The 13611-nt window shown below is 37.4% G+C and overlaps 4 protein-coding genes across 7 annotated transcripts; 1 reads left to right on the top strand and 3 right to left on the bottom strand.

Moving 5' to 3' along the window:
• Positions 1 to 674: 674 nt before the first annotated feature.
• On the top strand, positions 675 to 2461 carry LOC112192661 (UPF0481 protein At3g47200). Its single transcript, XM_024332494.2, has 2 exons — positions 675 to 1561; positions 1732 to 2461. Exons 1-2 carry the CDS (start codon positions 850 to 852, stop codon positions 2361 to 2363), a joined length of 1344 nt encoding a protein of 447 aa, XP_024188262.1. The 5' UTR covers positions 675 to 849; the 3' UTR covers positions 2364 to 2461.
• A 1926-nt stretch (positions 2462 to 4387) lies between these two features.
• LOC112191369 lies at positions 4388 to 6617 on the bottom strand. Its single transcript, XM_024330689.2, has 6 exons — positions 5942 to 6617; positions 5764 to 5845; positions 5615 to 5681; positions 5317 to 5508; positions 5156 to 5216; positions 4388 to 5062 (listed from the first exon to the last, which is right to left on the bottom strand). Exons 3-6 carry the CDS (start codon positions 5648 to 5650, stop codon positions 4902 to 4904), a joined length of 450 nt encoding a protein of 149 aa, XP_024186457.1. The 5' UTR covers positions 5651 to 5681; positions 5764 to 5845; positions 5942 to 6617; the 3' UTR covers positions 4388 to 4901.
• On the bottom strand, positions 5778 to 6191 carry LOC112194220. Its single transcript, XM_024334465.1, has 2 exons — positions 5942 to 6191; positions 5778 to 5845 (listed from the first exon to the last, which is right to left on the bottom strand). Exons 1-2 carry the CDS (start codon positions 6189 to 6191, stop codon positions 5778 to 5780), a joined length of 318 nt encoding a protein of 105 aa, XP_024190233.1.
• A 276-nt stretch (positions 6618 to 6893) lies between the features above and the next one.
• Positions 6894 to 12874, bottom strand: LOC112193858 (serine/arginine repetitive matrix protein 5). Of its 4 annotated transcripts, none has more exons than XM_024334103.2 (11): positions 12808 to 12874; positions 10428 to 11843; positions 9905 to 9933; positions 8999 to 9065; positions 8761 to 8818; positions 8303 to 8527; positions 8104 to 8185; positions 7949 to 8015; positions 7694 to 7858; positions 7324 to 7384; positions 6894 to 7267 (listed from the first exon to the last, which is right to left on the bottom strand). In XM_024334103.2, exons 2-11 carry the CDS (start codon positions 11811 to 11813, stop codon positions 7071 to 7073), a joined length of 2337 nt encoding a protein of 778 aa, XP_024189871.1. In that variant the 5' UTR covers positions 11814 to 11843; positions 12808 to 12874; the 3' UTR covers positions 6894 to 7070. The 4 variants fall into 4 exon arrangements, with proteins under 4 accessions (XP_024189871.1, XP_024189867.1, XP_024189868.1 ...); XM_024334099.2 differs by lacking the exon at positions 12808 to 12874 and adding an exon at positions 12600 to 12801; XM_024334100.2 differs by lacking the exon at positions 12808 to 12874 and adding an exon at positions 12600 to 12801 and having other exon boundaries at positions 6894 to 7240.
• Positions 12875 to 13611: the final 737 nt, after the last annotated feature.

The raw sequence follows: 13611 nt of genomic DNA, 5'->3' as shown, positions 1-13611 counted from the left end.
AATATATTCCAATGACGTGGCCCCGCACGCCAAAACATTATCGAAAACATAAACAAATAGGCAAGAAATAATAAATATAACAATTCTTCCAAAAACCTCAAGTCCAATAATATGGCAAAAATCTCCAAATCGACGAATAAAATATATTACTAAATTCCGGAAATTACCTAGGAAAATGATTAGTCGAGAATCACATAAATTACGATTTCAATTTTTTTTTTATTTTTTAGAATGAATTACGATTTCAATTAAAATCATATATCGGAGATAAACTATCGAAGGCTCAAAATCCATTTCCGAAACATAATTGAAATAAATCATAATTAATCTCCGAAAATTAAATCATATTCCCGAAAATAAATCATAACTCTAAATCCAAGCATAATAAATTCGTATCCAGAATTCATATGGAAAAACAATGCCAAAATTCATATGGAAAAACAAATGTTTTGGTCTACAAATGAAAGTTTGGGATCTCAACTAATTCTTCATTCTTTCTCTAAAATGGTTGTACCGTGAAAGCCAATTACTAGTAAACTCCTAAGTTTCGGCTTCAAGTCTCGTTTGATTCACAGAATGAAAAATTTGGATAGGAAAATTTTCCGGCGTACCTCCCAAGGTTTAGGCCTTAGAAAAGTCATATTATTCGTTTAATTTCTTTTTCAAAAAATAAGAGGATAATAAAACGTACACTTTTACATTATCATTTCTCCTCGCCCTTGTCTTGGACTCTTGGCTGTCGCTCAAATCCCTTGGTGTCCTACCTCTAACATCTTCCTTAATTTTCCATCACGGCTTTAGCAAGTAGCAACACAGAAAACTAGAGTTGACTCCCAATCTCGTTTCGTCATGGATACCAATCCAATTCAAGAAGAACACGACCATGTCAACCCCACCTGGGAAATGAGCAGTGATCGCTTAGCTTCCATGTACCAGAAGATAGCAGACCCTCCACGACTCCTCAGCAACGCGGCCGGCAAAGCCTCCTGCTGCATCTTCCGAGTCCCGCAGAGCCTCCTCGAGATAAACGGCAAGGCTTACCAGCCCCACATCGTCTCCATCGGCCCCTACCACCGCGGCGAGCCCCGCCTCAGAATGATCGAGGAGCACAAGTGGCGCTACCTGGGCTCGCTGCTTTCAAGAACAGAGCCCAAAGGGTTGACTCTACAGCACTACTTGAAGTCCATAGAGCCATTGGAAGCTAGAGCCAGGGAGTGTTACTCTGAGACCATCCATCTCAGCACTGATGATTTCCTAGAAATGATGGTTGTTGATGGTTGCTTCTTAATCGAGTTGTTTCGAAAAGTTGGGCGTGTGGTTCGGTTTGAGCGTGATGATCCACTCATTAATATGTTTTGGATACTACCGTTTATGGTCAGGGATTTTCTTCGACTTGAGAACCAAATGCCCTACTTTATTCTTGAGCACTTGTATGATCTGATAAACAAGGCCGAAGATCGTAAAGACTCTGTGAAATCCTTGTCCTTGCTTGCTTTGCAATTCTTCAACATCCATTTGATGAGGCCTGACCCCGTCATAGAAAAGCTCCATAGTCTTACGGGTATGGTATGAAATTTGGATGATCTAATATCCCATGACATTTCTACTTTTGAATTGATGCTCATTATATATATTGTCAGTTCTTTTTTGTCGATAGTTTGTTTTAGTACATTACTACTTGCTGCTATTTTGTCTATAGTTCTGCATTTTCTAACCCTTAAATGCCTGAAGGTATGCATTTGCTTGACTTGTTGCGGTCAAGTGTGATACCAGCGGGTTATGCAGAGCCACAAAGAAGAAACAGTACACCAACGCACATAATACATTGTGTGTCTAAGCTTCGTCGCGCTGGTATCAAGCTCAATGTTAAGGAATTCGAAAGCTTCTTGGTGGTCAAATTCAAGCGTGGAGCAATCGAGATGCCATCCATCACAATCGACGATTTCATGTGCGCTTTCTTGTTGAACTGCGTGGCCTATGAGCAGTGCCACAAGTCATGCTCGAAACACATCACCACTTATGCCACATTCGTCGATTGCCTCGTGAACAGTTACAAGGATGTCGAGTATTTGTGTGACAGAAACATAATGGAGAATTGCTATGGGAACGACGGGGAAATTGCTCGTTTCATTAACAATATGGGGAAGGATGTGGCTTTTGATTATGATAGGTGTTATCTGTCGAAATTGTTCAATGATGTTCATCAGTATTACCGGAATAGTTGGCATGTTCAATGGGCTAGCTTCAAGTACAGATACTTTGACACACCGTGGTCATTTGTTTCGGCCTTTGCTGCTTTAATTTTGCTCATACTCACAGTGCTGCAAACCGTATACTCTGCTTTAAGTTATTATTATTCTTGAGATACAGATATTTTTGCTGTATAAATAGAGTTTATAGAGAAGTCTTCTATGTTCTTTGACATTTGACACTCAATAGAATATACCATTATTTACTCTCAGGCTAGGCCTTTGTTTTGTCTTTGCCATGTCTCTCTTTTCTTGCTTTTCCTGGCAACTATTAGGCATGCAAACCATGTGTCAATTAGTATGTAGTATGTAACATTTGCAGTTTGGGTTTAGCCTAGGGGGTGAAGGAGAACGGGATTAAATTCAGGAGTCAAGTGCTACGCTAAACACTAATAATGTGTCACTTTTATGTTACCTAAGAAAAACAGGGCAAAGAAGAACTGAGAAGAAAGAAAAGGAGGGAATTCAAACTCTGAACATCTAGAATTAATACCAGACCAAAGGTTAATTTTGAAGAAAATCACAACGGACTGATAGGAATACAAGCGCCAGTTACAAAATTTTTGGAAAAGAAGCAGACAATTTGACCCTTCGAGTAGCCAAGATCGAATAACACTCCTTACAAAAAAGCATCACACAATATATGTCGAAAATTGGTAGCGGCTGGTAACTTTGTTATTCATGTAATCATCAAAATGTAAATGGATGAGCACACCCTGTAGTTTGAACACAAATGACCCTGCTGGAAATGTGAAATACCAGCCCATAGAATTGTCAAATTAAGTCATCGTCAGTTTGCTGTTTTATAAGCCATCACGTCTTCTTGTTTGTTGGTTAGGCCCAACTACCAGTTTTATATGTTCTGTACCAACTCCATTTTGTGGAGTTGTTGAGTGGAGCAAGTGGATAAGATGCTGAGTTTTCTAGTTCTGGTCAAGTTTTCTTGCTAGAAGATCAGAATCTAGAATTACCTTACACCTAGGCATGTTAGACACCAACTTGGAATACTAATAATTTGCGTTAAGAACTATAAGCACGCAAGTAGACGCAGTATTAGGAATATTTCGGACATAATCAAGATTCAAGAACTAACCGAGATTTGGTCTTGCCGCCGCGGTATGATCACAAAGGTGAATTTGACTGCTTCTCAAACTTGACTCCCGTATTGTCAACCAGTTTCTTATGTTGACTGCCTTTGAAAATGTCAAATTGCAATGTTTCAGTTTTGATTTCTTCAACCCTGATTCCATATATATGTACCAAAGCGAACTTTCAATTCCAAAACAAATTTCTTTGCTCCATAATCTCCTAGAAACGCACCATATAGCAAGAGCTAGCGATCAGACTTTGCGAAGATTTTATAGAATGAGTTCAGAAACCTGTGCATGCCAAAATTCAGGGGTGAATCAACTTCCTAGACCCACAAGGCCGATAAGCAGCTACGGCATGGCTACGATGTCTTCATTGCCTTCATCTTTTCCTCATCCCACAAGACCAGTTAGCATAGACCAATACAATGCTCAACAAGTTGTTTATGATGAAACTTTTGTCCATGGGGCACAACTAACTGAAGACGAAGATAGGGAAGGTCTTGATGGATTGCTTGGGTTCGTGTCAGAGCTTATTGAAAAAGTTCCTGCAAAACTAGAACACATATTACTTGATAAATATATGGATCATAGAGAAAATGAAGGTCCTGTCATTGTGGAAAGGGGTACTACTACTACTACTACTAGTCGCGGTCTTCAAGGAACTGGGGAATCATCACCAAAGCTTGAGCGCTTCAAGATCCGAACTGTGGATTTTGGGGATGATGTCAAGGAGGAAGAGAACGTGAAGCGATAATGTTACTAAACTATTATCATGAACTATGAGCAATTCTTTCATTTTTTGTACAAGACAAATTTAGGAGGAAGGAGAATTGGAACACAAACCTCTAATTGTTGAGGCGACTGCTCTAAAGTCTAAACTACCACAACTACATTTCTGATTTCTCCACAAATTTATTTTTATTTTTTGAAACATGGAATTGAAATCCATTGACACATTGTAGCAATAAATAAGATGCTTCCATTTCATCATTCTATGCAACTTTTTGTATGCTCATCCGATCCAGACTCTCAAGACTCATATATTTATTTGGATAGAAAATGAAGATTTCATTCATGCTGATTGAAACCAGAACTTACAAGATGATAGAGGGGCTTATTAAAAAGCCTTAATTCAGAGTCCAAAGAGAATATGGGCTGCTTATTTAGGCCTCAAATTAGCATTGGCCAGTACCCAAATGAACTGTGTGCAAGTGTGAAAAGGTTAACTTGATGCTTAAAACAACTTCTTAATCCATTTCTGATCATTTGAAGCATTAATATTAGTGCTCAATTAATCATAGACGTGAAAAGTAGAAGATATCCCTTATAGCAATTACCATTTTATTTTATTTTTCACTTCAACTTCAGAATTTTGCTAGAGCACAGACCTTTTGAAAAAGAGCAAGAATCTCTGAATACTAATTCCGTTCAGAAAGACTAGTTGTTATTGCAGGCTGGCCAAATGGAAAGCCAATTTTTTAAAACTAGAAAATACCGTGATAACAATCTTATTCTAATGTCTCCAGCTCCATAACATTAATTGATGAGCTTCTGCAATAGCTTAATCTTTCTGGAAATGAGTAAGGATCTTTGAATAGAAATCCCAATCTGAGTGAGTAGTTGTTATTGCTGGCTGTCCAAATGGATGATCTTTAACATAAGAAGTAACATCATCGGCATCTGCAAGTCCCTCCAAGTAAAGCCTCAACTCACCATTAGGACCTAATAACACATTTGAAGTAAATTTTCAGCACATACGAAACCAGACGACTCTTTTCTAAAAAATACAAAACAACCTTGTTTAGTTATGCTTACCTAAAGCCTTGTCATCAACTTGGTCAACCTTGAATTCAGGAGGAAAGATGGCTGTGTGAGCCTGAAGAGAAACAATAAACAAATATTAAATAAATAAACACATGTTTAAAAGAAATTTAACAACAATTTAATGGTTTCATGAGAATGAAGTATAATATTACAGGATTTAGTAGAGCCTTGTAAGCCTTATCATCAATTAACAAGGTGTTCAATGAAGAGTATTTCCCCATGGAAGATGGAAGTGAGGCTTTGAAATCCTTGTTTTCCCATATTTTCTTCAACCCTTTCAGAAAGATGGGCTTCTTTTGGTTCTCCAAGGTTTTGAACCCTGAATCAGTACACTCCACTTGATCCTAAAGGTGTCAAGAACATTGTAATTGTATATTACATCAATGTCAAAACAATGAACCAAAGCTTTACAAAATTTAAAGTGCATGACATGAGATATTGTGTATGTACCCAAGCAAACAACAACTTCCTCCTCAATCCTTTCATCCCACAATCCAAGGCATTGTCCAAGTACCATCTGTTAAACACATTGTTAATTCAAACAGAGAACTCAGAATTGTACAACAAAGAATGATGGTGATGGTAATCTCAGTACTTACTCCCTTGCAGAAGATCATATTCCCACTTCAAATCTTTCCAGACAAAACTTCATAAATTCTTCACAGTAAGGCCTCTTGTAAACTGTTATCAAGATCAAACAGAAAAGAGCTCTTATTGAACAAACTACAAAATGAGACATGTAATGGAAAGAATTTATATTATAAAAGCAATTTATACGCTTGTAGTTTCCATATGCTGCATCCGGACGGCGATAATTTGGAATGTAGATTTTTTCAGTGCGGTATACTCTATGACAAAGCAAGCCTCCAAGACCAATAACCAGAAGCTTCTTCTTCTTCTTCTTTTCTGGGCCAAGGTTGAGTTTCTCTAGAGGGAGAGTTAAGTCATCCAATGTCTTTTTGCTCTCTTCAGCATCACTGTGATCATCATCTGAGCACACAACTTTGCTTTTATTCTTTTCAGCCATCTCTTGTTGTGCTAGATGAACATGCATAGGCGGCTGTTATATATATATATATATACCTGATTTATATGCGAGTTCATCTGAGGACTAATTGTTGTGTCTTTTGAACTCCTTGTTGTCCTTTGTTCACTGTTAATCAACGCATGGTTTAATCCCAAGGTTCATTAATATATGGTAATATGACGCCTTGGTTTCTCAATGCACATGGAAAATAGCTCCTCATTTTGAGATTCACCTCATCTGTACACATCTTCAATGAGGGAGCCTCCAGGTTTTGATTCATCTTCTCCAGGAATTCATTACATGTTGTGTGTTCGAACATACATAGGTAACTTGTGAACTGAAAACTTAATCCTCAAATGTTTTCAAAGCGATACATTTATGTGGAAATGGTCATCCATGACACTTGGTACTCCATCCCGTCCATTTTTTCGACTAGGTATCACATTGTCCAAACTGTAATACGTCAGGTACCATAAGAAAAATCAAAAAGATAATTCTGCTTTAAGGCCATTACATTACATTAGGCAGTGTACAAAGACGTATACAGCGCCTATATCGGTTACATATTGAAAATTACAGATATACAACTTAAATCTGTCTTTGATAAAGTATCTTCTATGGTTTCGTTCTTCAATAGTTGTCTGTAGGTCTAGAAAAGAAGCTTATGAATTTTATCCTTTTTAAAATGATAACCGGCCAGGAAACGAAGAAAAGGAAATAATCAATTGCATAGACAACTAGAACAACCCCATTAACGAGTTCAACTAAAAATCTATGAAGTGTGATGTTTATATGAGACAATAGCAGAAGTTGAACTCCGCAAGCAAGTACAACCATAAGGTAAGAATTCGGTTCACATCAGTTCATTGAAGCCAAGTTTTAACAAAGTAGATCCTTTCCAAGTTTTCGGAGAACATGAGAGTAAAAATTCCAATCAGGATGTTCAGATGAAATTGCAGGCTGGCCAAAGGGATTGTCCTTCACGTAATGCTGAACATCATCTGCAAATGCAAGGCCAGCCAAATACTTCCCCAACTCTTTCTTTGGATCTATTAATTCACATTCAATAAGGGCACCTATTAAGGAAAGCAACTACAGAAATTTTACATGTTGCATGCATTTTGTTTCTTACCTAAAGCATTGTCAGTACCATTGTCAGGAATGTAGGGATCCAGGAAAATCCCTGTGTAAGGCTGCAGAGGCATCAATAATAAGACAGATCAGAACAGAAATATAGGACAATTTGTGAAATATACCCCAAACCTGGACCCTTTAAGGACATTGCCAGCCTTTTTAGATTCTTAGAATTATAACAACTCGAGGGGGCTCAAGTGTTTGTCAAGAGGATGCAAAAGTACTACTTGAAAAGTTTTTTGTTTCTATAAATCGATATCAAAAGTTGGCTAGATGTCTTTAGAGGGCCTAGAACTTGGATTTATGTATAAACTTTTCCTAATAGAGTAGAACAAACATAGAAAGAACAGAGTATTTGATTATATTACAGGATTGAGAAGGGCCTTGTAAGGCTGATCATCAATCAATAGAGTATCAGATGCAGAAAACTTTCCCTCAAAATGATCCCATACTCTCTTCAGTTCTTTGAAAAACAGAGGCTTCATTTTCGTTTCCAGGGACTTGAACCCAGAATCAGTACATTGATGCTGATCCTGTTGAACAAATGAACGTAAGTAATTGTTCCTAGTCAAGTAGTTCAAGGATTCCTATCTTTACCAAAGGGTTAATCTGCTCCAACTTACCCACACAAATATAAGTCTGCTTCTCAGCTTTTCCATCACACAATCCAAGACACCATCAACATTTTTCCTGTTAATCAATCAGTAAAAAAAAATTAGAAACATATCATAGGTAACTGATATTTTTCTTGATCAAATAATCTCAATGAAATGCTGACTCAAGCGCAGAAGTCCATATTCCAACTTCAAATCTTTCAAGGCAGAATAGCATAAACTCCTCAGCAAAAGCTCTTTTAAAAACTACACAATCAAAAAATTGATTATTGTCAAACTAAACTCATTATATATGTCCAAATAAATTGTGATCCACAATTTCATAAATGGTTAGATTGAACAAATAATAGTTTGCATTACTACCTAGATGGTTTCCACATTTCCCATCAGGAGTACGATCCCTTGGAATACCACTCTTGTTGAAACAAAAAACTCTGTAGACTAGTAAGCCATTGAGATCAAACACAAGAAGCTTTTTTTTTCTTGGTGCTAGATTCAGCCTACATATGCCTCGTGTTCTTTCATTATCATAGTCTTCATCATCATCATAGTTACTACTCGAAAGAAGATTCTTCTTATAGCTATCTCCTGCCATATTTGATAAAAACAAATCTGCTCTTAAGGAACAGCCGAACAGATGACTTGGTCCATTATTTAAATCAAAAGATAAAACATTGCTGGGTGCTGGTTTTCTACTTAAACCCTTTGAGATTAGTGCAGTCTTTTGTCACACCAACATTTACCAAAAAAAAAGAAAAAAAGAAAAAGAAAGAGAGTAAGAAGAAAACAGATCGTTTCAAAATCAAGAAATGAAGACTCACCTCTGAATCTATTGGTTTCCATAGCAAACTTTCCAGATAACTCAAATGAAGGATTTTGCTGCAAGTCGAGTCACAAATGATTTGCAATGAAGTTATGATACTTGAAAGGGGTAGGGATAAACAAGATTCATCACAGCTTGCATATGATTACTGAGAATAATTTGACATGAATAACCAAAAAGTAGAAGATGAGAGTTATGATGTCAAGGAAAGGTGCCACACCAAGCTATGCACTCACCTTTTTCTGTGCTTCCAAGACTTCCTCAGCAGCGCTCATCATAGCTACTGAATCATTCTTTTCAATCCTGCTCAAGCAAGCAACCAACAGCTTATCAAAACCACATCCAGGCTTAATGTAAGAATGCACAAGAAAGGTAAAACATAACACAGTCCAAAGCGCAGAAACCTATATTATATTTGTGTGAAACTAGATTAGCAAAACTATCAGGCATTCAGTTCTTTAGGGGAGTGCACTTCTGCACTTGGATTCTTAGACATAAACACGACATTGTAAGCTTCAAAGTCCTTTTCTTGAGGTCCCAGTTGCAACAATTTTTGGGAAATAACATATCATTGATACCCAAATATTTATGCATGTTTGGAGTTTCTTATACAAATTCAGTTTTTAGTTTATCATACTTATTTGTCCTCTGCCTACTATCAGTTGGACAAAATAATAAACAGACACAACCAATATAGTTGTCAAAACAATATTTGAATTTCAGAGGAAAAAGAGAAGGTACTATTGAGCAAAGAATTTCATAGTACAAACCTATATATTAGAAGGAACACTGAACACTGAACACCGGACACCATACCATGTTCAGAGCATTACCAAACTATTAAGGTTCTTGAGGAATTAAGAAAATCCGGTAAATAATTCTTCCATTGACCATATCTCTTATCAATCACCAACTTATGAAAAATTGGCACATTGTATTACTTTTGACAGCATGAAGATTTACAATGTTAACGTGGCAAGAGCATACAACTTCCACTAACCTTTACCTCTTCCTTTTTCCAGAACTAATGAATAGAATCAGTAGATATATCAAAGTGCAACCCAAGAAGAATATACGACAACCAATAGATAAATCAACTGTTCAAAAATGTGTAAACATAATATTTGGAAAGATTAACTCACCCATCCTTAGCCTCCCTCGACTGAGGCGCCTGGAACATAGTTACTTACAGTTAGACACTTCATATAAGAATTAATGCAATAAGATGCATACCACTACAAGCATCACAGACTAAATTGATCCAAAATGAATGCAAAATATATCATTTATGTCTTTGTTTTATGTTTTGCTTCATCCAAGAAAGTCCTGAACATGTCTAAAGAAAAAGGTCCTAAATTTAATACCACCCCCATATGGTAGGATGTTATTGAACTCCAGTAGTAGGAAGCGAAAGAAATGAACAAGAAACCACAAACAAATTACAATATGAGTGCCTCCTAAACAATAATTAAAAGTAATATATACAAGTTCTCAAAATTTAAAAGATGTTTGGATGGAAGTTGTGAATACTAATTCTCTACCAAAGTAACTTTGCCAATCTGCATTCATATGAAAAACCGCTTCCATGGAGTCGTCATTAAAATAAGCAATAAGTTACAAAACAAAGTTGTTGCAATGGAAGGGGGAGTGGATATCACCAGACACCTCATTGCGAGCTCTGATATCTGCAACCTGTTGAGATGAATGAGTTCGGTGTCTGTTCTTGTGGTGTCCATTCAATGGAGAAGTAGATTGCGTGTGTCTTCTTGCAGACCTATGACCAGAACTGTCTTTTGCTGTCCTTGTCTCCATTCTTTCAGTCTCATATTTCCTATCTGAATGCTTTTCCCTATGCATAATTCTATCGTTCTCTCTCCTATAATTTCTTTGACAGTCTTCAATTACTTTCTCCTTATCTCTTGTATCACCAGCATGGTGAGGTGAGTGATATCTATGTCTACTGCTGCGGTGTCGATCTGATGGAGAAGAACCATGCCTTGATCTTGAAGACCTATGACCAGAACTCTCTTTTGCTGTCATTCTCTCCATTCTTTCAGTGTCATTTTCCCAACGCATGCTTCTATAATTCCCTCGGCTATGATTTCTTTCACGGCCCTCAATTACTTTCTCCTTATCTCTTGTATCACCAGTATGTTGAGGTGAGTGAGATCTATGTCTACTGCGGTGTCGATCTGATGGAGAAGTATTATGCCTTGATCTTGAAGACCGATGACTAGTACTCTCTCTTGCTGTCATTCTCTCCATTCTTTCAGTCTCATTTTCCATATGCATACTTCTATGATTCCCTCTGCTATGATTTCTTTCACGGCCCTCGATTACTTTCTCCCCATGTCTTGTATCACAAGCATGTTGAGGTGAGTAATATCTATGTCTACTCCTGCGGTGTTGATCTGATGGAGAAGTATCATGCCTTGATCTTGCAGACATATGACCAGTATTGTCTTTTGCTGTCATTCTCTCCGTTCTTACAGTCTCATTTTCCCTATGCATACTTCTATCATTCCCTCTGCTATGATTTCTGTTACGGCCCTCAGTTACTCTCTCCTCATCTCTTGTATCACCAGCATGTTGAGGTGAGTGTCTATGTCTACTCCTGGGGTTTCTATCTGATGGAGAAGTACCATGCCTTGATCTTGAAGTATTACCATCAGTATCATTCCTTCCCAAAAATTTCTCCGTTCTATCACTTCCAACATCTCCCTCAGAACCACCTTCCTGTAAACTCCGACCGATCCCCCTACCATTGATCCTTTCCTGTTCTCTCTCAGGCACTCCTCCAGCTTCAGCTCTTCTTAACCTTTTTGTCTGGAGAAAAGGAGAGCGAGCTGAGGGTGACCTTGCATGCTTCGGAGACTTGGGGCGAATTGAATATTTCTCACTTGGTGGAGAACTGCCTCTGTGGGACTTTCTATGACGAGTAGGTGATCTTTCTGTTCGAGATTGACTCTTCCTAGAGGGATTCCTACTACGCGGAGACCCATGGTCCTGTACTGAAGGTTCGGAATAATGTGTTAAATTTCTCGCCATCATGGAATTTGCAAATGCACGAGTGGACTTCTCCTGATAACATAAGTCGAGAGACAAACTAGAGGTTAGAACTTCAACGAATACCTGATGAAAAAACTTGTCTAAACTCTAACATCTAAATGAACATATGTTATATAAATATCAGAGAAGATAACAAATAAAACACAGTGCTAATGCTCATGGTGGTATGTTGATCTACTGTGTGTTATATTCCCACAACCAGATGTTTGTAATGAGAATGCTAATATGCTAAATAAATAAAATTCAACCACAAAGGATATTAAACATGCTGAGAATAAATAAAACGGGACACAAAAAGCCATGAACAAGAATTACCAAGCCATAAAAGTAAACCAGTTCACTGAAGCATGAACTAAATTGATATCGAGACTCTACTTTCACTATTCCATACAAGACTAAGCTAAAAATGCAATATACTGAATATAGCACTATAAATCACTTAGAAGACCAATAAAGTTGTCCAAATTTTAGTTGCAAGTGCGCAGACACTCAAACCGAAAGAAGAGGATGTGAACTTCAAATGGATTTCCTAATTATTACAGATTCCCAGTACAACGGAGCTTCAACTCGTGCCATATATATATATATAGGAAAAATGGGAGTATGCCTAGAAATGTATGCTCGACAAGTCAACATTACATTAAAACAGATATTACCATGACAAGCACAGAATCAGAATAGGCATTAAAATTGAATTCTTTCCCATTTCTGGAAATACATACTTTCCAAGTTCCAGTTTAGTTCAAAGAAAATAACCAAGAAATATACATGCATATACATGGCAGAACTGGATGGTGTCCTCATATTTCATGAAACTACAGAGAACCCAGAAACAGGAGGACAGACAAAACGCTACAACTGCAAGGTGGCTTCATATTCCATGAAACCGAGATGAGAATCCCAACTTGGAGATGGAAAGCTGCCATAAAATCCAAGAATACAGTTACAAAAGGAAAGCCCAGAGTGGAAATCGAACCTGGAGAAAAGCAACAAGTCAAGTCAACCAGCGTCAGATTCCTTCTTAAACGAGCGTCAGTTATTGGGCTCATGTTCGTACCCGGCCCGATATGTCTAGATCCTCTGATTCCTCTCTAATCGGGCCACTTCTTAGCTCAAGTACTTGTAGTCCTACACTTTTTTTTTAAAAAAAATATCCCTTAGCCCCACCCCGTTATTTATGTTAGTGAGAATCGAACCCATGACCTTTACAATATTGGAATTATAATTTACTAATACTACTTGACTTTGAAATGAAAAAACATTCATGAATTGGAAGAAAAAATGATAGAGAAAAAAATTGGTGTTATTTCATTTTTCTTTTCCCACTCTAGGTTCACTAATACTTTAATAATGTAGTTGGCTAAGTAAACAGAAATTTTCAGCGCGACTAAAATAAATTTAAGAACATGCTATCCAACCATCTTTTTTTCCTAGCTTTGGACTGATGATCGAGAGCAGAGTAGAAATTGGACTGAAGAGTCCTTAAAGAAATGTCGAGCGTCATCATCATTGGTCTGCATGAGCCCTTCCTACATACACATTACAGAGTCAATGAGTATCTTGCGAAAGAAAATATTGAGTGCCAACTGAGTAGATATAAATATTGAAGTGTGAATGAAGAAAGATATGGTAATGAAGAAGGCATATCATTCTTCGGTGTCAACAAGATAACGAGTGATCCGTATGTCACGGTGTCAGTTGCGGGTGCTGTAGTTGGGACTGTAGCATACTTTTGGTGCAATAATGCATTTACTGATCAACTTATTATTTGCTCATTGTT

Source organism: Rosa chinensis, chromosome 3 (assembly GCF_002994745.2).
Source record: "Rosa chinensis cultivar Old Blush chromosome 3, RchiOBHm-V2, whole genome shotgun sequence".
Lineage (NCBI taxonomy): Eukaryota > Viridiplantae > Streptophyta > Magnoliopsida > Rosales > Rosaceae > Rosa > Rosa chinensis.
This window is presented reverse-complemented; position numbering and strand designations above follow the sequence as displayed.